The sequence below is a fragment of the Mya arenaria genome, chromosome 5, assembly GCF_026914265.1.
Source record: "Mya arenaria isolate MELC-2E11 chromosome 5, ASM2691426v1".
Classification (NCBI taxonomy): Eukaryota; Metazoa; Mollusca; class Bivalvia; order Myida; family Myidae; genus Mya; species Mya arenaria.
The window spans coordinates 48591255-48618280 of record NC_069126.1 but is presented as its reverse complement, the minus strand read 5'-3'; the positions used below and the strand labels follow the sequence as shown (position 1 = coordinate 48618280).

At 34.8% G+C, this 27026-nt stretch overlaps 2 protein-coding genes across 3 annotated transcripts; one reads left to right on the top strand and one right to left on the bottom strand.

Annotated features, from left to right (window-relative positions):
- Positions 1-231: 231 nt before the first annotated feature.
- LOC128233435 (acyl-CoA-binding domain-containing protein 5-like) lies at positions 232-11391 on the bottom strand. Of its 2 annotated transcripts, XM_052947107.1 has the most exons (11): positions 11314-11391; positions 9611-9731; positions 8906-8978; positions 7609-7665; positions 6099-6261; positions 5108-5292; positions 4251-4698; positions 3673-3881; positions 3268-3297; positions 2888-2991; positions 232-2004 (listed from the first exon to the last, which is right to left on the bottom strand). In XM_052947107.1, exons 1-11 carry the CDS (start codon positions 11381-11383, stop codon positions 1995-1997), a joined length of 1470 nt encoding a protein of 489 aa, XP_052803067.1. In that variant the 5' UTR covers positions 11384-11391; the 3' UTR covers positions 232-1994. The 2 variants fall into 2 exon arrangements, with proteins under 2 accessions (XP_052803067.1, XP_052803068.1); XM_052947108.1 differs by lacking the exon at positions 7609-7665.
- A 2473-nt stretch (positions 11392-13864) lies between these two features.
- LOC128233565 (innexin-5-like) lies at positions 13865-20764 on the top strand. The gene is made up of 3 exons (XM_052947300.1): positions 13865-13989; positions 15404-16414; positions 19230-20764. The coding sequence occupies exons 2-3, from the start codon at positions 15444-15446 to the stop codon at positions 19465-19467; spliced, it is 1209 nt and encodes a 402-aa protein (XP_052803260.1). The 5' UTR covers positions 13865-13989; positions 15404-15443; the 3' UTR covers positions 19468-20764.
- The last annotated feature ends 6262 nt before the right edge of the window (positions 20765-27026 follow it).

Genomic DNA, 27026 nt, shown 5'->3' with positions numbered 1-27026 from the left:
AAGTTGATCTGTTGAAAGACTAAGTCGTGAGAACTGTTTAACCATATTTTCCCTATAGGCACTTTCGCTTCAGCGGATTTCTCCAAAGATGGCAATGCATGGCCAAGTTACAGACCGGACATGTCAGAGGTATAACGCCGACGACGGCGCAGTGCAAAGTCATCCTTATGTGTCTACTGCTTCCGCTTAACCGGCGGGCGACACAAAAATGGTACACACTTAACAATATAAAATGTTTTCATTAAATTTATTTCTATTTTTTCTGTTCACAATAAAGATACTTTCATCATTGATGATTGAAATTTTATCACAGGTATATAAAGTCATAAACGCAAATAATACAAATTCACAACAAAATTCATCAACAAACGTACATTCCTTTCAGGCTAGAAGATTCACATTTAAAACTAATACTATTGGGAAATGTAAATGGTTTATCTTAAAGCTGGACTCTCACAGATTGACGGTTTTCACATATTTTTTTTGTGGGAATGAGCCAATTTTTGCGTAAATGTCTGGAATCAAGTGATACAAGGCTGCTGACAAAAGATGAGATCACATTCTTCATATTTACGTTCGAAAATGGATGTTTTATGGCTAAAAACTTTACTAATGCTTAAAGAAAATGAGTTTTTTCAGCATTTTCCAAACAATCGAGATATGTTCTTTAATGAGCTAACTTATATGACTGAATTGAAGGTATTGATGCCAAATCAGCTGGTTCTGAGACAAAAATAAAATAAAAGTCAAAACTGTCAATCTGTGAGAGTGCAGCTTAAATATCAATAATTGATATTAAACCTCGTTAAACACGTCTGTCAGATATGCTGTCAACCATATGCATATACATTCTACATGTAACTTGCAAAAATAGTCAAGGCTATACCATTTAAGCATACAACCCACCTCAGAACGGCAAAATAAAGAAATTATATAGATGGGTTGGTTGCCTTCATGCGGTTGGTTGGTTGTATGTTAACAAGGAATAGCCCTCAAAACTTTCCATACTGAAATATGCATTAAATACATTCAGTTCTCAATCTCACATTTCTCAACATTACATTAAACATCATCAATTTACCATTTGCATTTTTTTTTTTAAATCTTGACCTAATTTAACAAAGTAAAATCTCAAATATCATCTCAATCTCAAGTTAATCATAATCCTACACACATATTTTTACTCATTTCAAAGACATATTCCCTCATAGAATATGTTGATTAAAATCTTCCATGAAGGTTTAAATGAAAAAGTTCTACAGCAAAAAAAATACCACCTACAACTATCTGTATGTGAGCAATTACACATGTACATTTTTTGCTTTAGAATGAAAAACTAAACAAAATATTGACAACAGGCTTTTATCAACTTATACTATGTGAAAACACTCTTCTTAAAACAGTAAAAACATACAAGATTTTGAATCATACTGCTCATATTTTGTCAAATGAATTGTGATTGAGATTTTAACTTTTTGTGATGATAGGGGCATTAAATTAATACTAATGAGGCATTGAATACATGATCAAAAAATAGTTTATGCTACGATTTACTGATGAATTACCTGCCAACATGACTTGACTGGGAGAAAGCGCAAAGGCTTAATTTACATTAGATAAAAAACAAACAGAAACCTTATACCTTTCACCCCTTTAACATGCAATAAATAAATATAATGTTTATTCAGAAACTAGTCTCTTTTCATTTTTGACTATTAGGTTTCAGACCCTGTTAAAAGCCCTGATCATTTATGTTGTATTCATCTTCTGAACTTTTGATGACAACAATATATTATGTATCACTATAAACAAATGTTTGAAAACTGCAGCCAAATTTGTCTACTTTTTATTTTTATTTTCTTTTAGGGGGGACGAGGAACGCAATTTGTTTCACTTGTCCCGAAAATTTCAGCCTAGAATGAGCCCTGATGCCTCAGCATACAGGGTTAAACATGTACATACAGACAAGGAAATACAATTGTTCAGCACTCTTGTTATCTTCTCCTGAAAAACAAACAAGATGATAGTCACAAATATAATCCTGTACTTCATTCACATCATAAAACAAACCTTACTTTCTGATAAATGCAAAAATATTGTCATCAACACAAATACATGAAAGTCACAACTTGATCCTTCTTAAACTGCATCAGTGGAGAAGGATTTTCACAAACCGCTGAGACTCCTTGCTTATGCACCAGTCAATTGTAACCCCCCCCCCCCCCCAACACACACACACCCGCCTATATCCTGGGGTATACCAGAGATAGCTGGGGAAATGGGCCATGTTCTTACCTTCCGGGTGGCCCTGCAGTGCCGGTTGAATGCAGTGATTTTGTCTTCGCACCAAAATTACCGGGAAATGGGCCTTCCCTAGTGTCCCTTTGGTGCCGGAGGCAATTGGCGGTTTTACCAGCAGTTTGTCACCGCTGGGCTGGGAATACCCTGGCTAGGCTGGACCGTAAGTCAAAGTCCCAGCTATTCCCCAGACCTGGGGGGTCCGTGGTTACAACTGACTGGTGCATTAATTTATATTTATTTTTAAATTTGCAAATGCTTATCATTTTTAATTTAACCAAAACACAGCTGGGGCCAACTTAGATTGAATTCAACTTTAAGATTAGAATCTGTGTTTTGATTGGCCTGTATATTAAGCTGACCAACGGGCTGAGTGGAATCACCGAGGGATGACTTAGGATAAGGATAAGATCAATATTGAAAACTGGTCCAGAAGGGTTTAAATCGGTATCTGAACAGATTATTAAAATTGATACTGATGAATCTAACCAAGGCCAAACTAACAATCAAAGTTTTGATAAAGCCTTATATAATATTCATTGTAATTAAAGGTGCATTATATCACCTAATAAAACATTGAAATGTGTACCTTCTTCTGCGAGCAATGTAGGTGAGCAATAGATGAACAATGACCGGCCAAACCAGGAAGAAAAACGCCATCCGACCTGCATTCCCACTTGGCCGAAACCAGCTCTATAACAAAAAACAGGGATCTTTTATAAACAATTCCATTTCATTTGTGTAGCATTAAAGTTCTATAAAAACCATTGTAAAACATTTTTAAAGAACTGGCATAATAACATCATATTGTTGTACTTATTGTATTTAACTAACCCAATGTTTTATTTTTTTCCCTGAATTGTTAAAAATAGAACACTTAGTCTAATATTCTAACTTATATGTATTATTAAGAAATTCAGAGAATGTTAATTCATGATTAAACTATAAAAACATGTGAATAATACCTACAAATATTGATCCATTGGTTTTATCTGGTCCCTAAAAGAAATAAAAGACGATTAAGAACAACAATGACATACTTGATAAAATTGCATACATATTTCACCAAAACCAATCACTAGAAATACAAAAAATGAAAAGCCCAAGGCAATTGAATTTTTCTATTATCTGACGTCGTATATATATGAAGACAGTTATTATTATTATACTGATCACAAGTAAGTAAAATATTAGGAAAAATATGTGTGGCTTAGCTGTCAGTTTAGTATATTGATTATTAAGTTCAATACATAATTATTCTCAACAAGCCATATTATTCCAGATTCAATTCCATTGCTGTACGGATAAGATAAGATATTTGTAATTTTTTGCATGAAAAATATTTGTACATGTATTTAGAAAAGTAGTACAAACCTGGCCCTGTCTGGACTGAGCCTCCAGCCTATTGAGTCTGTCCAAAACCTGGGCCATATCCTGCTGAAGCCTAGCGAGGGTGAGAGAGATCTGTTCCCCTACCGGGTCCCCAGACCCCTCCCCTCCAGTCTGATCTCCACCCCCTCCCCCACCCCCAGCCAGCAACAGTCGACGCCCACTGCCACCTGCGCTGGGCAAGCCTTGGGAACCTGGAAACAGAATTTGAATGATCAGTTTTAATCAGAATAATCTGTTATCTTGGGTCTTTAAGTTAATGTTTACAAAATTGGTGAGTTTCATAATGTTATCGTAACAGTTTTATCTTAATTTGTATGCTATTAAAAATGTTTTATACATGTTTGATACCAATAGCCCATCTTCATAGCATTTTCTTCAAAATAAGTATAATAAAATATAATAAGAAGTATATAATATATAAATAAAAAAATACGATTAAAAAATATGATTAAAGATAATTTTCATATTAATATTTTGTTTTAATATCTATTCAGCATATTATCTCTTTTTGAAATCAATTGCGTATCAGGAATCTTCAGATGTAAAATGGTTAGATTTACCTGATCTCTTTGGTGTGGCCCCTTGACCTGACTTGCTGCGCTCATTATCTTTACCCTTGTCCCCATTCCCGCCATTTGGGGGTTCATTCTCCTCCCTCTGACCCTGTGGCGCCACCCCTGGACCAACAGGGCTCAGGCGGTCAATAACAACCTCTCTCCCAATGTCAAGGTCACTTGGAGACACTTCAAGGTCACCATTTAAATCCTTAAACCTAGATGTCACTGGTGAACTGGTTTGCACTATTAAACTGTCATCTTGAGTTCCAGGTCTTGGAGAAATGTAGGGAAATCCTTGTGGTACAGTAAAACTCTCGTGAGAGTGACCATTACTGGAGCTTGAGTGGTTGTCATTGACATCGGCAAACCGTACGCGGCTGGTTTTAACATGAGTAGAGATCGTTGATGGTACTGGACCATTATGTAAAACTTCTCGTCTTTCCAAAGGAAACTGCAACAACAGGTGATACAACATGTTCTCAGCAAAAGGATACAAAATAATACTCAATAGTAGTTTAGAAATAACTATGCAATTATTTCTTATAGGCAGACAGATCATTAGATTAGGAAAATAACAAAGATGTATGATGAATACTGGCCCTTGTGCATATATGGAATACACACTTGTTTTCTAAGTGGGACAAGAACTGTTATCTTGGAGCTTGGATCCTTAAAATTCAATTTGATGCAGACATTGTTTCAATCTTGAGTTTGTCAAATTAACAAAGTTAAACAAATTATGCAGGCAGTTTTCATGCAAAATATATCTCACAACTGGAGAATAGTTTAAAATTTAAAACCTATCATAATATGCGTAAGTATTTTTATAATGATAATCTGTCAATGTTTTCAAGATCTACCTCGAGATCGGTGGATGTGTCACAGAACTCCTCCTCACTGTCAGAGCTGGAGATGTCTCTGGGAGGGGTGGGGCTGTGTCCATTCTGGGTTAGACTCACTCCACTGTCCCCCTCTCCCGCCCCTGGGTCATTTAAGTCGTCATCTCTCGTGTCAAACTCGGCTAATGCACTATTCTGTAGGTGGTCTGTAAGAAGTAAAACCTTTGATAATTACAGTTAGTAACACAAAAAAACAACAACACACACACACTGACTTTAAACTACAAACAAATTATGGCATTACCATTATCATTATCATTATAATCATCAGCTGCTGTAGCAACATCAGTTCAATGTCACAGCCACCATGGCATCATGACTCAATTTTGACATAATCACTGCAATTTCATTTTTATTACTGGACTTTTTCCATTCTTAGTGGTTTGAGTAACTTCAAATAACATGAAACTGAAAAACTTGTGAAATTGAACTAGAAGCCTATTAATACACAAATGACACTTGATCTTTTGTTGATGTATTTCACCTTGGTAATGGTAAGACTAGTAATTAAAAACAAATTTAATTGTTATTGCCTTATTTCCTCCAAGCAAAAATTACAATATATCCTATATAATGGGACAAGCCAATGATCGATAGTATAATCAAAATTAACACTTGACAAGAATATTGAAAATAAGTGAAATAAAAGAATATAACAATGGGAATTATTACATGTAACATGTAAAGTGATGCTTGAAATAAAGATTAAATAATTATGAGAGAAATGTCTTTGACTGTGTTCAATTTATTAAGAATTTATTTGATTATAGGTAAATGCCTAATAAATGACTAGTAATTAATCCAATGTTCTACTGTACAATTTCTATTTATTAAGAATACAGCATCAAGCCAACAAGCGCTTTGGAGATTATGCAATTGGTTTGAAGGAACTTCATCTTTTGAAAGATTGATTTTTAACAGTGCTAAATAATTGTTTTATCCCTACATATACCTATTGGCTGGAGGTTATAGTTGTGGTCTGGAGGTAAGGATTTGGCGGATCTAGCGGTGCGGGCCTGTTCTATTGGCGACTCTTCGTCAACGACCTCATAAAACGCCCCCAGTTTGTCCATGAAGTCTCCTACAACCTGTGTCTGAGGCATGGCTTCAACTATCTGAAATAAGAACAGGTGAAATAGTTTTAAATGATTAATGATTGTAAAGAAAGAGGTATTAAAACAATCCCAGTTTGGAATCACCATTGATTAAACGATCTAAAGACAGAATAGACGTTATCATGAAAACTTCAATCAAAGGTATCAGATGTACCAGGTGTTTTTCCAGGAAACAGACTCAAGTGGAATTCATATGAGCTTTCATACAGCTTCATAGTTGATATGAAATAAATTGGCAGATTTCTAAATAACCACATTGCCCCAAGCCTGGGTCTTTTAGAAAATGCGTCTGACTAATATCTTTAATTATAACCTGTCTGCTTAATTTGGTAAGTTAACAAAATGGTATGAAATAAAAAGAATCCGAAATCAAAATAAAAAAATATCAAGATTTTCTTGAAGCTGTCTCAACAATTGATGTAGTACCCAATATGTTGACACTTTATACATGTAAGTGATGTCAGTAACTTAAATAAAATAATGAAGAAAAGCATTAGCTTTTCAGCTTAACTTTGTTTCAGGCATGTACATTTTGAAAGCATCTTGCTTAGTTCAGCAAAAAAAAACTCCACGATCAAATTGGCCTAAACTAAACTAATGGTATCAGATAGAGTTGCATTTCAAAATGAAAGATATGGCAAAACAAATACACGATAATGGGATACTGGCCGGGGAAATGCATGGTAGAAGGAATACATGGGGATGGGGGGATGAATCAATATAAGGATGATGAATGATGGAAGGAATCCAAGGGTAAAATGGTTGAAAATATGCAGAATGGTTGGTTTCATGCCATACGTTCCAGAATGAGTAATCAGTGCTCCAGCTAGGCCTGAATAATAGGGTATGACATGCACCCTGTTTTTCTTTTTTCGGCCTTTTTACTTAGCCCTTTTGTTTGACAGTTTCAAATTTCAAAAATAAGAATAAAAATAATAAATATACATAATTTTGATACTAAAGTAAACAGCTATGGTTTTCATAACAAACTTAAAAGTATTGAAAGTATTAACAACACATTCTCATTAAGATTTGAACATTGGCCCTTGCAAGTACCCCATTAAGGCTTGTTCAATGCACATCAGAAATGCCTTTTCTAACTTAGCACCCTTCCCTTTTCAAATCCTGGCTGAAGCACTGACTGTACTTATAAAACCTTGAAGACTTCAAAAACTTTCTAAAAAGGGTTTCCAAAATGCCAGTATCCCAAGCATTCCCTTTAGACTTGTTATACATTTTAGGTGATAAGTAGTTCAAAAATCCATAACATAAATTTGGCTAAATCTTAAAAGTTGAAAGCATTCTGGTAAAAGATTTATCTAGATACAAGAAAATGGTTATCCATACCCTTGGATCCCCCTTAGATTCCATTTCATTCCATTGATTGGCACCAGATTTGAGAGTCTGAAATAGAGGCAATGAGTGTTTCAGACCAAGGCGCCATCATATAAACGAGCGCACGTCAAAATATTGTAAAACCATGAAAATCGAATTAATATTAAGCAAATGTCAGAAAGTTTTCATTTGCATATTCCAATAATATAGCCTTTCCACTGAACCTATTTGTTTTTATATATATTGCACAACAGCCAAGTATGAAAGTCTTGAAAAAGTGACCATATGGTGAGATGGTCCCAACGATTTTTGTTTTGACAATTATAGCAGAATAGCCTGATCTGAAAATCTCATGTGCCTCTTAGAACTAATGGTAAGGGTTTAAACTATAACAAATTATCAACAAAAAAACCCAAGCAATTATGTAACTAAAAACAGAGCAACAACATCTTAAAAACAGTTTTAAGGAAATAACACAATGTTGAGTGTTATAATTAAAGATTTCAACACCAGCATACAAAAACATCAGTAATAATTTACTGTAGTTCATATACACAGACCAGAAACAAATTGATGCGCCCATTGCTCAAACACGATTTTTGAATTTATTTTAAATAATCACAAATAATTTTAATCTGAAACAGCTTAAAATCAAACAAGAAAAGGCTCACTAAAAGGCACAAGAAATATGTGTACTGTGTAAAGACTCATTTGAGTATTAACAATTTGTCTGAAAATCCCACCAGAACATTCAGAGTAGCAGTAGGTGGATTGTCAAGTGGTATAGTTGTCAGCCTTTCCAACAAAGGGCTGTGGGCTCAAGAACTCAACAAAGGCAATGTTCTCATGCCCTCTAAAATGGACAACCAGTACAGGTTATAACCCAAGAAAAAAACTTACAAGTGTGATTATCATAATGTACCATACATGTAAAAGCTTTTGGAATGAAAAAATAAATAAATTCAGATTTAAAGTCAAACAGCAGTGTTTTCCTCCACCAGTTAGTAAATGAGGCGGTGCCTTTCTGATAGGGAGAAATGCATAATCTTGACTATTTATGCATAAGAATGCTTAAAATAAAAGAAAAGATACAAGAATTATATAAAGTTTGTTTGTTTAAGATTACACCAACCCTACCATAAAAAATTAGTGTGGGGGTCCAATTTCTTTTATTACAGTAAAAGTAAAGATTCATTTTCATAGCATACTTTTCAGCATTGGCAATGGTGTCGTATATTGAAACTTTACCAGAAAAAATACTTGAGTTACTGAAAAGTAAACTGATTAACAAAAGTATAAACTTATTGACCTTTTTAAGTTCCTCCACATACTTGTCCATTGCATGCTCTCGCTTCATGTCTCCAAGTTTGTTCCAAGCATCCCTTCAAATAAATAAACATGTATTGGAAAGTGAATGTTTAAGTGACAAGTGCCACAGAAAAAATGTTATAACAAAAATAAGTTGAATCTACCGACATTAAGTCCAAGTCCATTTGTTTTTCCATGACTTATACATACATGCATTTATCACAAGGTCAGTAATACTGTAATATAATATTAATACAACCATTGGGTTAAGAGTATTATTTAACAACAACTTTTACAAAAGTATGAGTCAGCGTGACACTATGACTGTAGAGAATATAACATGAGCGTTCTTTCAAAAAAGAATTTACTGAACAAGCTTTCTTTAATTGATCAAAACAAGTTCTGGCAAGTTTGTATTAATTTTAATAAACATTTTTTTTGAATAAATTTAATATTGCATGACCACAAATGTTCTATTTATTCATAAACAATTACTACTTATATAAAGATGATGGTTTTAAGTGCTAAATTTTTATACAATGTCACTATACAGCAGACATTTTTAAAGCGTTACATTTATGATATCACATCAATGTACATGTAATATATAAAAACATCATCTTTTTAATAAAATGTATTTGCAACATGTATGAAAGTCACACATCATTATGGGTATACACAGGTTTATGAAATGGCTGCAACTAACCATTTGGCCTTTTTGACCACATCCCAAAAGCTTGGTTTTGGTAACTTGCATGGTCCCTCGGTGGCTTGCTTATAGTAGCCATAGAAAGTCAACATCATCTCTCTCGATGGTTGGAATGGTCCTAAATCAACAGAATGAACCAAATATATTATTCAATCTGTGAGACTGTACAGAATAATTCTATTATTTTTATAAACATGAATTCCAACCTCAAAATGACTATGGATGTTCTATTAGAATCTAAAATGCTCAGGGCAAACATATGTGGAGGTTGTGGGTTTGAGACCAGTACTAGCTGCATTTTGACATCTATGGGCTGCTTTCTGCAAGCCATTCTCAGTGTCATGTGTTTATCATCAATACTAACCTAATTTTACTATTTACTTTTTGACATTTACTGGGTAAGGGTTAATGTATATGAAAGTTTTAATTCTTGTAGATAGAGGCTTGACGAACTTTTTCCAACAGTGGTTTATAGTAAAATGGTGGAGTTAAACATCTTATATCATTTATAACAGAAATTTTTAAGTGCCCTTGAATGCGTTTGTAAACATTATACCACTTAAAAAAGTGTCCTTCTTTTGTCATTACATGACTGTTCTGCTCTGATGAGCTGCTTATGAATGGCAACATCCCAAAACTGTGTGACAGAATTATTTGATTCTAATGGATACTTCATAAAATTATCTTGCCCATCAGATATTCACTAAAACACCAAAACAGATTGCATACTGTCATTCTTGCATAATTATTTCAAGCTATAACTTGATTGGTTTGCTGAAGTAAAAGTCAAACAAATGCAAACTGTGCATGTTTGGATGCTTTCGGGGTCTCTTTGTGAGTCAGTTGCAAGTGATAAGCAAGAACTTGATCAGAGTCTCTGGTAGTCAATTCCAAATGATTTAAGTAAAATGTATGTACATGCAAAATCGCTTATAGTGGCAGTTTTTTTTAATACAATGTTGATCAACAGGATATAGATGTCACATTAGATTTGGGCTGAGTAAAAAGCATTCATTGCTTCAAAACATGAACTTCAATCGCTAAAAAAGTGAATATAAGGTTTCACATGTTTAGTTTACTCAAATGACTTTTGTTGGTAGAAAATTAGAGTCTTATTGCCTTGATTGACCAGGGCTGGGGAATAGCGGGGACTTTGACTTTCAGTTCAAACAACCCCGGGTAAAATCAACGCCCTGCGGGAACGAACTGATATGGTTAAAACCCTGCCATATGCCCCAGGGACCCTAGGGAAGGCCTATACTTTGCGTGAAGACAAAAACCACCGCATTTATCCAGCACTGCGGGGCCACCTAGAAGATGGCTACAATTGACTAGTGCATTTGAGGAGAGTAGTATGCCTTGGAAGTTGGAGAACCAGCGGTTCAGGACGGTAACAGGTTAGCTCAATTATTAGAACAAAGTGCTAGTGTTTTTCTTTACCATGGGGAGAGTCTCCAAGGATTAGTTTATTGCTAAAGCTCATTGGTATAGGAAGAGTTCGAGCCTTACACCGGCTATGTTGACATCAATAACAAAATTCATTGTTTACATTTTTTGACTTCATTCCACTTTATGACCCAACATTGAAATAATTCATTTCAACCATCCTGGGAAATTCAAAAACAGACTAAAAGTGTTTTTCATTTGAAAGATACATATGTGTTTATTTAATGCGTTCCGATACATTTCTGATTTCTTACCATCCTTAGGCAGACTATGGATAACTTTAACTGCTGAATCAAATTTTTCTTTAGGAGACGCGGCAGCCATTTTGCATGATCATGTGATCAATTTACATAAAGCTATACCGTGTTATACACAGTACCTTATACACAGTAAGTTGGGGTTAAACATAACCATTTGTTTGAACTAACAGCCGAGATATTGCTTGTCTGGTGTTCCTTCCCCTAACACGATCGTTATCTGTATATCAGTAAGCATGGAACCTGACTATGATGACCCGTCATGAAAAACTTTGTTTTAAATAATTCATTATATCATTCTTGTCAACTTATTTTCTTAAAACGGCCAGATCTTTGAAATCTGAAATCGTCCTTTTACCCGAGGGATCGGCGTTAAAACAAGTTAGTTGAAGATAACCATTTTATTTCATGCATACCGGTGAAAAATATTAGGGATTGATAACTTGATAATTTCACTCTGGCTTGAGTGAAATGATAACCCTTACTCATTCTACTCTGTACAGACAACTTTTATAAGATTTGCTTCCCTTGACTTAGAAAAATACATGTTTGTCACAAGTACATGTTTGTTGCCGTCTGTTACAGACGACAAGACACATGTACTTGTGACATACATGTATATAGACAATTCAATACGATTCGGTCAATTGTGTAGTGTAGTGCGGTAATATACACAATGACCGAATCGTATTGAATTATCAAAATCAAGTTATGCAATAGTTTTAATAAAACACACATGTTTTGCGATTGATTATAACTATCAAAAAGGAACAAGCTTACCAATTTATGTATGAACTATTTCATGGAACATACTATTACAATTAACCCGCTTGGTATGTATCGGTTGAATATTTACTTGGCCTAATGTGCTAGTAATAGAGTTGATAGATCATTTCTTCCTAGTACAATCTCTAACCGCGTACATGTATGCACAAGCATTTTGAATTTGACCAATTTCCAGTTTACATTCATCAGTTCAACAATTCATTTTTATTTTTAAAAATCTTTTAAGTCTGCGCTCCATCCCTCTCAAAAGCATCTTCGAGCACATCCACGACATTTCCTCTGGGGTCTTCATAAACACACGGGAACGTGACATTCAACTTTAATAGATATGAAACTAATACGCTGTCTCAACAACAAAACATCCTTAGGGTGCACTGAGCATGAATTCACCCCGAAAAAATACCGTAAGGTCCAGAGTCTGAGAGCGACAGTGACTAGATATACACTACGAAAAACACTTAACACAGACTTCCGTTGTTTTTACGAATACACACTTGTATAAGTCCATCATTGTTAATTTAAATCTATTGAAATTGTTTTTGAATGTACAAAAATGTCACATGCTCAAGTTTCATTGAATTGTATTTCTACGCGATACATTTTTTATTTCCGAAATGCTTTTGTTTAAATACTTGTTTTGTGCCTTAATAAATGTTAAAAAATGATAGGTTTCGTTGATGGAAGTAGGGTTTTATCTAAAAATAATTTCAATTTCAACAACCATTTCCATAAAGTGTGGAACTTTTAGTGGACGGACTGCCCGAGCGAAGAGGAGGTAACTTTGACCAGCGATTATGCCGCAGTTACTTCCCTTCGCAAAGAGGCCACAGAAATTTACTCTAGCGGGGAAATATATTGAAAAAAACACGATATAATTATGCATGAAATAAAAAGAATATTTGTTGAATTCACTGTAAGATCGTATTTTATTTCACTCGTACGCCATTCGTGAAAATAGTTTTTTCTGTGACCACTCGTGCTTTGTGTTTGATAATATTACCCCTTTGTTCATGTTCATACATGTTTGTCACTGTAGACAGCATTGCTTACTTCTTATCATGACCAATTTTGTTCATTTTCGTGGCTTCTAATGTTTATTATCATTCCCCTTTTTGTTCACCATATTTTACTTTTACATGTTATAAAATATTATATCCAAGTTCCTATTCTACGTATTTTTGCATGTTATGAACCTTTTCAATGTGTACAAAACTGCTATAACCATTCACCGTTCACCAGCACATTATATTTCAATTTCTGCCTTTTCACTGAAAATGGGCGTTTGGGGAACATCCATCGCTTCCAGCGGTACTCTTGTAAGCCATTACCGGATGTATTTACACATTACTTACTTCTACAGTAACTGCATCCACTACCGGATGTATTAACACATTATTCACATATCCTCGCGTTCCGGGCCACCAGTTTTACCACATAAGTTAAAACACAATATTTCTATGTTTTACTGTTTACTTACCACATTGATTTGTTTTTCGTAATTGCCAGGAAAGTTTCACTGTTAAATACATAAAAAGCTCACCATATGAGCCTTTAACCATTATCTCTCATTTAATCATAGACTTAATTTGAAAATATCCTTCAACATTTTCAAATAACATCGCTTTCGAAATGGCAGCTTTTTAAAAACAACATTTTTATGCAGTTTTTTTTATAATTCGTATTGCAAATTTCGCAATAATAAACCCCCCAAAAACATTGCGAAATCTAACAGAGTAAAAAGGAATGTTCGCTCGGTAGTTGCTGCATATTTCCCATAGTGTTTATAATAATCTACCAGGGTTTCCGTTTATATTAGCTTAAGTGGCTCAGGTCAGTTATCAGTTATACGTTAAGTTTGCTAGCTGTGTTTTATTGAGGCATTTGAAGGTATGTATATTTATCTGTGTTTCATAGGATATTAAAATGTAGTAATTTTCTTATACGCTTAAATGTTATGTGTTGAATTTTACCGTTATTGTTAAACATCACTAAATGTACTTGCAATATTATACTTAATTCTGAAGTAAAGCGTATAATATACGATTGGTTTGGATATAGTCTAGTGTTATTTTTTTTCTTTTATTAAGATTTTGCTTAGGAAAAATATAATTGAAACCTGACACATGTCATTAACTCATGAAAAGCATTTCTCTTGATTTAAATTGCTAAGGCGACTGTATTTGAATGGCTGCATCGTGCCTTTTAATAGAACATCTCTGTAATATTGTTACTACGGCTTGAATTGTTCGTTTGGAGTATGTGTCTGTATGCGACCGTTGTGTAATTGAAATCACTTTATTAGTTTATATGATAGTTTGACTTTATTCTTCATTGTTTCCAAGTTGATGCTCCGAGGAGTCTGCTATTTTTAAGTTTGTAATTATTGATAAATGTTTGGACACGCGTGAGCTTGGTTTTGCGCGTATAAACTATTTTAGACCCCGGTTAACTCGTGGTCAAGCGTACTCGTGTTAAATTGACCGGTCAGTATCTCATGTTCAAGCGAACTCGTGTTAAACTGACCGGTCAGTATCTCATGTTCAAGCGAACTCGTGTAAAACTGACCGGTCAGTATCTCATGTTCAAGCGAACTCGTGTTAAAGTGACCGGTCAGTATTTCATGTTCAAGCGAACTCGTGTTAAAGTGACCGGTCAGTATCTCATGTTCAAGCGAACTCGTGTTAAATTGACCGGTCAGTTCCAAGCCTATGGTTGTCCCGACATTTATCAATCAAGCACATGATATAACGTAGACCTGTATAATGAAGCATCAAAGGCGTTCCATACTCAAGCGTATCATTGAAATATTGTTTCCATACTATAAATAAGTACAGTGGAATAAATTGCTGCCGTACTCATTCATTGTTTCATTCAGGTACATTTATTAACATTTAAATGAAGATTGTCCTTTTAGACCACATAAGTTAAACACACTATTTCTATGATTTTTTTAAAGTAAAATTGTGTCTTAAATTAAATCATTAGTCAATGATGATGCTTATGTTGTCTGTTTGTGGTTTTTGTACGACCTTTACCTTGTGCCTCTAATCGGTATTAAAATCTGATTGTTTACCCTAGTACTCGGAATATATATATTCCTGTACAGTTATGTGTAGTCAAATACAGGGTCCAAGATAAGATCGAGCACTTATTGATGGCTTAGGCTCTCAGTTCACGATCATGCTTATAGGAGTTTAACAGTTAAACTTGATTTACTTGCTGATAGGCCTTTGCTGAAACTCAGTCGGCCTCTGGTATAAATGCGTAGGACTGACAATATTTCATCTTTTATTCCTTTCAGTGTTATTTGATATCAGTTACTATCAGGAAACAGCATCAACATGCCGACGGTGAGTCGCGGGTTATTCATGAGTCTTTTTCGACGGTCGGCGGCTCTCGAAGATATGTCAGATCGTCTAAACCACGTGTGGACAGTATGTCTCCTACTGGTTCTCGCCGCCGTGACAAGCTGGAGACAAGCATACAGTACAACGATTGATTGTTTTTGTCCATCTCATTTCACTGCTAATCAAGTGCGAGCGGCTGAGGGTGTTTGCTGGGGTAGCTACGGTATCAAGTATACTGAGATAGATGATGAAGTGGTCCCTATTAACATTCCAACCATTGTGAAAGTGCCCCCGATTTTTCCGAATTCTGATTCTGACGACAGCCTCCAAGATACGCATACAACGTATTACCAGTGGGTTCCAATCATCTTAGTTTTTCAAGCTCTCCTTTTCAAGCTTCCGAATATAGTCATGTACGTGTGTCATACGTCCGCTGGTATCAGTTTTGACAAGATCGCGGGGATGTCAAGTGGATTTGAAAGAATGAACTCAAACGATAGAGGACTCCTTGCAAAACAAATATCCCGGTATCTGATTCGCTGGTGCCGACAATGCGGAGGCATACCTTGCCGATTGCTTACAGTTCTATGGCTGTTGGTGAAAATCCTATTTTGCGTCAACGTAATTGTTCAGCTTTGTCTTCTTAACGGGTTCCTTACGACAACGTACTCTTCAAATGGTAACATAACGTCGTACGGTGACGTAATTGCATCTAATTTGGGAGAGAACAACGCAACGCTCTGGAAAGAGTCCGACGTGTTTCCAAGGGAGGTAATTTGCCTTTTTTCTCTCCGCCAGCTTCAAAGCGTTCAACAATACTCATTGCAATGCTACTTTCCACTCAATGCCTTCAATGAAAACGCTTACCAGCTTCTGTGGGTGTGGCTCGTTTTTGTTGCCGTGGTTACCAATCTGAGCCTCCTCGTGTGGATGTTTAGAACAATTGTACCCATCTTCCGAAAACGGTAAGTTATTTTTTTAATGTTTGTGACAATGCTAGCGGTTAGTTTATGTCATCAAAATGTAAATGTTCCAATGCACGTTTTTGGCCTTCCTGTCACTTTGATACTGCTTTAAAATATCTGCCGTTTTGAGGTTTTCAAGAATTTCAGCTCTCGCAGTAAACTAATGACGGTAAAAACTTCTTAAACCGGGTTTCAGATATTATAAATTAAGGAAAACTTTCTCAAAATTTGTTAATGGTCATTTTAATATTTTAATCTTTTATCAAAATACAAAAGTAGTCTTAAATCGCTGATTGCTAATAGTATTGCTCATCCCGATTTTTATGGTGATGTTTTAAAGAAAATTCGTAAAATTAAAATGTTTCCAGTAGGTAGTTGGGCAGATAGACTCAATGAATTACTTGGATTTTATTTAAACCGTGGATATAAAGGCAATATTTTGAAGAGAACTTGCATTCTAGTTTTTGAAGATGAATTCCTGAAACAAAATATAGGGTTGAATATAGCATCATTACATAACTTAGCTTTCAGTCCTTTGATTTTATGAAAATTTGGCTAATTTATGTTATCTTTAAATCCTTTCTTGGCTAACTCGGAGTGTTTTGGCATGTGACGTCATTGTCTTCAAATATTTTACATGGGTAATTATTTGGAAGAAAAGATTAGCTAATATATGTCGCTTTTATTTTTAATAATGTTTCCTTTATTTGTTCCCAGTTTTAAAACAATGATGCTTTTAATTATGAAACTCTATGATCACACAGTTTTAAACCTTTTATTTTATAAGGCAGACTGTGTGTGGTGCTCATAGTTTCAAACAATGACTGCATCGTATCTTTGAAATGTTTTTGCATTAGTGCACTGAATTGTATTCCTCTGTCTGCAGATAGAGTTGGGATCTAATCATTGAAGTACTTTGGTTTGCCTACAAGTTTATTATTATTTGTTTTATTGTTAAGTTCCCTCAAGGTAATGCATACTTCGATAAGATTTACCTTTTGCGGTTTTTCTTTACTTAGGATTGTTGGGAAAAGAGTGAGGTTTGTGCACTTAAACTGGTTTACATCCCCAGTAACTTGACATTTACTGACCGTTCCAAGGCGGTGCCTTACAATCTTTGATAAATGCACCTGTTTTTTTTTTAAAATATGCATAGAAAATAAAAGAAGTCCTATTTTAAACTAGACTATGGAAATAGCGAGAAAAGCAAATGTTTAAGAAACACCTTGAAATTGATAAGGCTCAACCATATTCTTTATTACTTTATTCGGGATTGTTGGGATAAGAGTGAGGTTGTGCACACAAAGTGGTTTAAACCCCCAGTAAATTTGCATTTTACTGACCGTTCCAAGGCGGTACCTAACACTCCTTGATAAACATGCCTAGTTTTTTTATATATAATATGTATGCACTTTTAAGTTTTCTTGTTTGTGATTTTTTGTTTTTATGTTCTTTGCCTTTGCGTTTGCCCAGTGCCCTTAAACCGGGTTTATGTTTAAACTTTTTGCTACTGAGCTTGTTTCTGTAGCTTTTCGCATACATATTTAAGAAGCACAACTCGGTCCTGCTACGCCCGATAACACAATCAAATGCATGCTATTCCCGGCAGAACGATTTTTCTCCCACTTCAGATTATAAGTATCTTCCATGGCCGAGAGTGTGAGATAGGTTCATCCCGACTCGAGCGTAAGGTGTTTTGCGGAAACGAGGTTAACAGAGTTGCCGCAAAACACCCTGCGCGAGGGTTAGAATGAACCTATCGTACACGAGCTTTTTCTCCCACCTCAGTTAAACAAAATTAAGTAAAAATGATTTTTACTGAAACTCTTTTGTGCGTAGTGGAAATAAATGCGTATGGATATGTGATAATTCGTGGTTGTCATGAATATGCGCGCAGTGATTCAGATTATGTCACTAGTCAAATCGGTATTTCAATAGTTCTTAGGAGAGTGAAGCATTATTCTTGAAGGGTGCGTGAACACTGAGAAATAATTAATAAGCATTCTAAATACTGCCACAAGACAAGGTTTTTATTATGCTACAGACGACAGTCTTCAACAAGGGAGGTAATTACAATGTGATGGCCATTAAAAAGGAGTTCCATACGGGCGTTTTATCTTTGCCCGTGGGCAAGATAAGAATTTTTAGCATGGTTAATTTTTTGGATCTACTTATCTGAGGTGGGAGAAAAGTAGATCCAAAAGTTTGGCCATGCTGAACATTCTTACCTTGCCCATGGACAGAGATAAAACAATTGTTTTCATTGTCATCACACAATTACTAGTACCTCCCTTGATGAAGACCGTCGTCTGTAGCATCATGACAATTTACGTAATCTGAATCACTGCGCACAAAAGAGTTCCAGCGAAAAAATAAGCTTAAACTTAATTTTGTTTATGTTGCTGGGAGTGGGAGAAAAATATCTATAATAGCCGCTCGTGTAAGACCCTTTCGCAGGGTGCTCTGCGGAAACTCGGTAAACCTCGTTACCGCAAAACACACTACGCTCGGGTTGGGATGAACCTTTCTTACACTTTCGGCCATGGAAGATACTTATAATCTTTCATACCAGTCAGTAAACAACACACACTCGCATTTAAGTGAAATGTTTACAACTGTATTTGACGTCAACTTTAATACAATTTGAAAATTAAAAGTATGCAGGAAAACAGTATTAAGCATATATTTTATTTAAAATTATTTGAACATTTCACAAAGAAGACTTTGGTGATAACATGACCTATTTAGTTACCGATTTAAGTCGGTTATGGGATAATGGTTTTACAATTTCAACAGTTGGATGATCATTTTTCAGTTACTTGACCAACGCTCTGGAACTATGCGAGGAGATCAACTTGAACGAGTACCCGTCGGGAGACATTGACCGATTCTGCAGTGTTATTGGCGAAGATGGTGTCATGACCCTCAAGCTTCTAAGCGCAAACAGCTCCGAACTACTTGTTAAAGATGTCGTCTGCCACATGTGGAAAATGCAGATAAGAGATCGTGAGGGCTTAGATCCAGCTAGCGAGCCTGTATTTGAAAAAATCTAACGTTCAGAGGAAGTGTGCCGTATGCTAGTAATTATATTCCCGAAGATTTTTGTAGTTTAGCAGGTGAAATACATTATCTGTAAATGTGCTGTTTTTTTCTCATGGTGGCCTGTATATAAACTTTTCGAGTTTGAACGCAGTGAGCAAATTTTGGGCCTGATCTTTTTGGAACATTTTAGACTTTACTTGTGAATGAAAACATATGCATTATTGTAATATTTAATCTAATACATCGGCGTTATTGACAGATAATCATGAATACAAATACCACACCCTCAAACGAACATGTACTATATTATGACCATTGTTTTTATTAATGTATGACGAAGGACCGTGAGGTGATTTTATAGTTTGCAGTTTGAAATTACTGTTAAACTCAAGTAACGTTTTCGTGAAGAATGTTATATTATGTGTTTCGAAATACATATGACAAAGGGGAAAGTACGATGCATTCTTTGAAATGTCATTTCTTGTTACACTTGTGAAATATCCACACTGGTCGTTAACACACTATCCCAAGTATCAGAAGGAATTCTCTTTCATCTATAGAATAATTCATTCTGCTGAAAATGAACAAAAGTTGCATGGCGTTCATAACTTAATGTAATTACTCTCTTTGAGCGTTTTATCCATTTTTTGTTTGATACACGGTTTTTGCCGCTGAATTATGTCAATACCAGATTTAGTGAGTAATAAACGAACTTTAGAGCGAAGTATAACCATTTCACAAGCTTATTAACAAACGAACGCAGCTATACTTACCGTGCAGCAATATTCGCTACAGCTAAATTAGTTCCGTGGCATAAACACTTATGAATCTGGAAACTGTTATGCAAAGCAAACGCATATCACACGCATCAAACGCATCAAATAATTAAGCCATATCTTAAAAGTTGATCTTTCATAAAAGTCTGACAGGCACAGGTCTGATATATTTTGCAGGCTCACGAATATAAATTATTAACAAATAACGAGATGCACGTTTAGGCAAAAGAAATTGTTTGGTTAGGGTTACATCCTTTTCCAAAATAGGTGGGGTAGGTAGGCTTTTTATTTTTTTATTTTTTTTTAATGCTTTATGCAAGAGCTTTATTATCATATTCCGCCGTGGGAACATTGATGCCATACTGTTTAGTATGTTACTTTATTGCAAATATTGACTGTGGTAAACTATGCATTGATAATTTCACTGCAATGCTTGTTTTCATGCAATAGTTAAGCTGTACCGTACTTTCCATGTAACCATGTTACTCATCTGTCGTATATAGTAAAATAAATTATATCTTATAAAAGTGTACTTATTCTTGGTCGTATTGTATTTCACTCATGGTCGAATAAGATATATATTCAGGAGTGGTGTAGTGAACTTCTGTTATTGACACTTTACGCAAACAAAAGCCGATATTCGCCAAAAGATTTTTCTTTTGTAGACAACGACTGTCTGTGCACCCACTTTGTCTCAAGACCCGTAGATACGCTAGAAATAATATCGTACGCAATCAAAGATATTGTCTTTGTTGTAATTCCAACGATATTTAAGATGAATTTAATTTTGTTTGTGTGTCCGTCTTTTAATGATATGAGAAAGCTTTATACACATGTATAAAGAAATGCTATTATGTAAGCTCGTCTGTATTGAACTATTAACAATTGCTGCAATCAATTAAAAGAACTGAGTTTATTAAACTGCGTATGTTTGTTTAAGACCCTCCTAAAGTAAGATCCTCCTTAATTAATGTTAGAACTTAATATGGTAAAACTTGTTCATCCTCTGATTTAAATAGATTATAACAATTACAATATTTAACCAATATTTAACAAATTTATTGTAATTGATTGTTACCTTTTTGTATTTTTTTTTGTATTTATACTCGTTTGTACTAAATTGTTTGTTACTATGCATACACGTTGACATTGATAATTATAAACATATGTGTTGTTGACGATGTACTTCGTGCAAGTCGAAATACTTCACAACACTGAAATTGAAAATAATGGAGTGCAATTATCAAGAAAATTCTGGCCAGGCCAGGGCAGATTTTATTCATAATCAGATGAGATGTCAGTTGAATAGATTAGTTTGATTGAATCAGTAAAACACCAGTAAATACAACTAGTTTTAAAAAGATGCAATACAAATAAACTAGCAATATCTATCTTTCAATGTTTAAGATAATTTGTATAAAAAGGTTATTAACTATGAATATTTTATTGACAATTTTTATACGACATCTCTTCCTCTTAGTATTGATCAGGGTTCAAGTACATAATTAATTAATTTACTTATACAAAAATCATGTTTTCACCTGAACTATGCATGCAGTTTTGAACTACTTCATGTTTAACTAAATAAACCATAAAATTTAAATTCTACATCTAATAAAAAGACAAAACATACAAATCATGACATATACAAATGTATGTTTTACTTGAGTCTGAACATACTGATTTTAAGAATCGATTTGTAAACCTAGGTTTGTGCACTTAAATATAAATGTATCTGATTATTGTTTACTATATTCCGCCATGCATTCATATAAACTACATATTTTATCTGAATACGTTAAACCCAGAAAAAAATCTTTATATGTAACTAAAGTGAATTAAACATGCAGTTTAATTTATAAATTAAGGTCCTTCATTGTGTTCAAATATATTCAGAGCTAGTACTCTCAATTTGTATAAAATCTGACCTGGCCCGACACAAAATGCTGAATGAGCAGGTCAGGCCAGGCCAGGCCAGGTTTTAGAACATGCCGGCATAAACTCTAGGACTGAGAAAGCCACCTGGGAATTGTCCAAACATAATCAAGGGCAGCTGAATCAATCCACTTGCCGCGTACAAAAACGGACATTGAACACATATGTTGAAATACGCAGTTTGTAATATATATCGACGAGGAAAGAAACCATTAAAACAACGTGAAATTCCCGACGAGCCGTGAAAGAACATTGGTATCGACATAATGAAACACCGAAATCGGAATTATGTAATTGTGGTAGTCGACTATTCATAATTCGCCGAACTCTGGCTAATATACGCGAAAACCGCAATAGCAGAGCATCGGGCCTCTTGATATTGTAGCACGAAAAACATAGGATGCGACTTCACCCCTGCACAACTTCTCACGGAATGAAGATTAAGGGATAAGATTCCCATGCACGCAAATTTCTTGCAACCTCAAGTGTGCAGAGACGAACGGGAACAATTTGTAAAATGTCAGCAGTCACTAAAAATATGTTATGATAAGGGTGCCAAACCATTGAAGATTCTCGACCCCGGATAGCAAGTACGCTATAGGAATGACAAGCGCTGGAAACCCGAATCAGTGGAAAGGCAACACGCGGCTCCTAGGTTATATATCACCTACAGCGGTCCAGGGAGCACACTCAGGCTAAACCGCCGTCATCTCCTACACAGTCCAGCCCAGTTAATTCAATTCACAGAATTTCCCTACAGATCTGAGCCGAATGGGCATTCGGAACTCCTCGGCCATTTTTTTTTCAAAAACAACCTCGGATGTATTTGGACGGTTTACATACTCAAAAAGCGGTACGTTTAAGTCCGCTACAAGTAGATCGCGGAGTAATTTTATTTAGCAGTTAAACTTTGTGACTTAACTCTTTGGATTCTTCATTATGTTTGCAATAATACAATTCAATAACAATCAATTTAAACTTAGATCAATAAATACAACTCTAAAACACTACATTTAATTAATGATATAATTCAAAGTTTTACGAACTACTTCTACAGATGTACCGGCATACATCCTAGGTTGTTTTCGATAAAATGGCCGAGGAGCTCCAAATGCCGAATGGGCTAACGGTTAAGAGATATTATCAGGTCAGTGGGAAGAACTTTTCACCCTTTGATGCCATCAATCTAAGGGTTTAATTGGCCTCATCTAGAGATGGAATGCTGATACATGAATACATTATAATTTTACATTTCAGAGTTAAATTGGAAAGGCAAATTGAGCCTACACAAATGACATTACTATTTTATCCGAAAAATATTTAAACACATTGGCATTGTGATGATGGCCGGGAAACTGGCGCACTTGACCAATTCATAAATCCTACCAGGCCGAGGCGAGATATACACACCTACATAGTCAAGGTATTGACCCGCCAAGTACTGGATATTCAACAAGGACGATTAGTGCGTGACAACCCAAAATATGTGGGAAATGAATGGGTAAATTGAGAATAAACAATAAAACTTGATTGTAAAATCATAATAAAAAAGAGTATGTGTTTTTTTTTTAAATTTTATTCACTTATAACACCAATTAAGCATATAATATATAAAATCACAATAAATACATTGAACTATGAACACTCTTTAGGTTTATAAATATAGGCGAACCCTGTTGGCTCGAACTCCCAGGGACCCGAAAAAATACCTCGAGCCTCGGGGAATTCGAGCCAAGCGGGAATGCTTGCCTTCAATATTAAGAAATCGGTCCATTACATCCAGTTCGAGCCTACTTGGTAGCAGACTCACGTCTTGCTTTCGTCTTGAAATACTACGTCTAAATCTGCATACCTGTCAACCAAAACATATAACACAAAGCATGAACACTCATCAAATAATAACTAACTGGACTATTACATGCAATAAAATAAAACATTTTATATATGTACTCTTTTCTCATTATTACGACAATCTAGTTACATGTGTCTTTTTGCAGAAAGGCTTCCGCGAGGATTTTATTCAGAAAACTAGGAGATTTTGATCTTGACCAGGGGATCTTCGCCGACCCTCATTTATTCTTTTGGCGAGGGCGTTAAAACTACTTAGAAATTCGTATAAAACGACTAATTAAATTAGTGGCTCGTTAAAACGCCTGACATATACATGTCGATAAAATACATATTGGCCAACCAGAATCGCGTTATATCACTCGAATTGGCGACATTGTAAACATGGCCGGGGCAAGAAATAATCCCATAAGGTGACTCGAAATGGCCAATTAGGTCATTTTAACAAGAAACGTTAATCGTTAAAACGAGATAATAAAATAAGTCGTTTTAAAGATTTAATAGTTTATATATAAATAATATAAATAAAAGGTTTGTACCCCTAAGACACCGTACATCAGTGATATCCTGTCCGCTATTTTTTGTTTCTTTTTTTTTAATTAAAAGTTTTACGTTTAAGATTTTTATAAAGAAATGAAATTTTTAAGCGACTATTGAAGAAATTAGGTGTTTGCTGTCAGACGATTCTTATAAAAAAATAGTTTTGTACAACACTTGAAGAGAACTAAGATTACGGTTTCCGTTTGAAAGACAGATGCGTTGAAGTGCCGTCATCACATATATGCATAAAAACCGTGAATAATGTTTACACTGTATCAGATTTATCACCATTTAACCGTTAAAGTAATTCATTTCGTAAGCGCCTTTAACTATATAACTATATGGAGAAATACAAAACATGTTAAAGAACATGTAAATCAAATACGTGTTTGCTGTTTGCTGACAAAAATTGGTGCGGCTCATATTAAATATGTTTAATGACGATAAGATCATTATATATCATCAGAACACTTCCTCTAAAACAATGGAAGTAGTTCGCTAGTATGTAGTTAGAAATGTAAAAGCTATGATCACAGGGAATTTTCGAGAAAGGCTTGACCACCACTGGTACTTAATGACTGTTAATGGTGATAATGAGTACAGCAAAGTATCAGATAATTTTTACGAATAACTTAGAAGTATTCATTCGCTCCATAAACTTCCTCACTTATAGCGTACATTTATGCTCAAAGGCACGTACAGCTAGAACAAGACCTACTGTGGTCCCGAATAATAGCCAATTATAAATAATTATAATAATAATGAACACAAATAAACAAGGATTAAATTATAGCATCAATCAAGAAAAATGTTGTTGCCTTTAGTTGGCGACGGCAGATATTAGAAAACATATTACTTTAAAAGCGGTGCAATTTTGTTAATAAGTATGCTTATAGTTCGAACATTCAAATGAAAAATCCGCATACTGCTGTCCGTTATAAGATTAGTTTCTTTTTAACCAATTTCGTCCATGTCAATGTTTTATCATTATTTTAATTATGTTATGAGTATGGTTGAACATCCTTTCTCTCTTCTTTTTCTTTTGTAGAAAAGTATTCGCAAATATTAACCGGTTTTGATATATTTATTATTGTAATGTTTTAAGAATGGTATAACATGTTTGGTGAAATAAAGCTTTCATTTGTGAGAGCTTTAACACTGTAAACTGGTTTGCATGAATGTCAGTTTTTACAATAAAAATAGAAAAATAAAATAAAAATCATTTTGAAATTGTTGAAGTCACTCGTTCTTGAAATGACCGGCAAACTTGCCCCACTAAACGCCCGCCCTACTCATCCCGTTAACACTTCAGCTAAGATTATTGGTACGAATAGGTCGATTGTTTTTCACATTTGTTTGTCAACTATATTTTTCAAAAAAGTATGTGATCCTGGTGCGGTTGTTTCAGATATATCAACTATGGGAGCAACTGGGAGCAATGCGCGCTTATAATCTATTGTTGAGAACCCGTGTTAGTAGACGCAAAACGTTTTGCAGGAGTAACCGGTGTTGTGAATGCAAGACTTGTTGGGCAACATTGTTAGTGGAAACAAGACAAACTAAGTTCATGAAACAGGCATTTTACAGTGTGAGTGGGTTGCAAAGATAAAGAATATTCCTAAGAGCATTGGTTGCTCTGAGTTTTGGATAATGCAAACTGTACCAAATTTTAATTCTTTCAAGAACAAAGTAATTTCACCATTGAATGATCAGTATATTCAAACATGGAGAGTAATATGTATGAATCTTCAAATTGTCTGAATTGAAATCGGTAACATATTTATTATGTTTACCAAACAACTTGGCTTTTGCTCTTTGTAAGTTTTGGTGTCTGAATTATAATTTACCGATAGAAAAAGGTTATAGTAAAAAAGTCTGTGATGAGTATCACTGCGTTTCTAATTGCAGTCACTTAATAAATGTATGACAGTAATATGTCATAATAAAAACTTTTATCGTTATCAAAGCGTTTTGAACTTGAAAAATCTAATGTGTAGTACTGCTCTTTAATCGTATTTTAGAGTTGCTAGCTTTGTTTGTTAAAATCATAAATCAATATTTTAATGTCAATTGAGTCATCTTTCTTTACTTTTTTAATCTTAATATTGTTAGAACTGTATGTGTGTTTGTCATCTTTTTCTTTAGTAAGCTGTGTATAATTTGCATTTGTTTTTTGCTGCTAATTTGTTGCACTTACCATGTTTTTCTTTATTTTCTTTGTATATATGTTTGATATGCCGTTTGTTGCCTTTGTTACCTCTCATGCCCAGGAGGACAAATACAACTTGAAACTTGGTGTAAACAATTGTTGTTTGGTTAAATAAAATAAATACCAGCAGCCAATTGTATACAACCGGTTAAGTGTTTGGTTTGCTCAAAGTTAAAGATGCACTTTTACTCCCAAATAAGACCGACCAAAAATTAATACAATTGTTTTAACATACTAAAAAGAATGGTTCTTATGAATGATA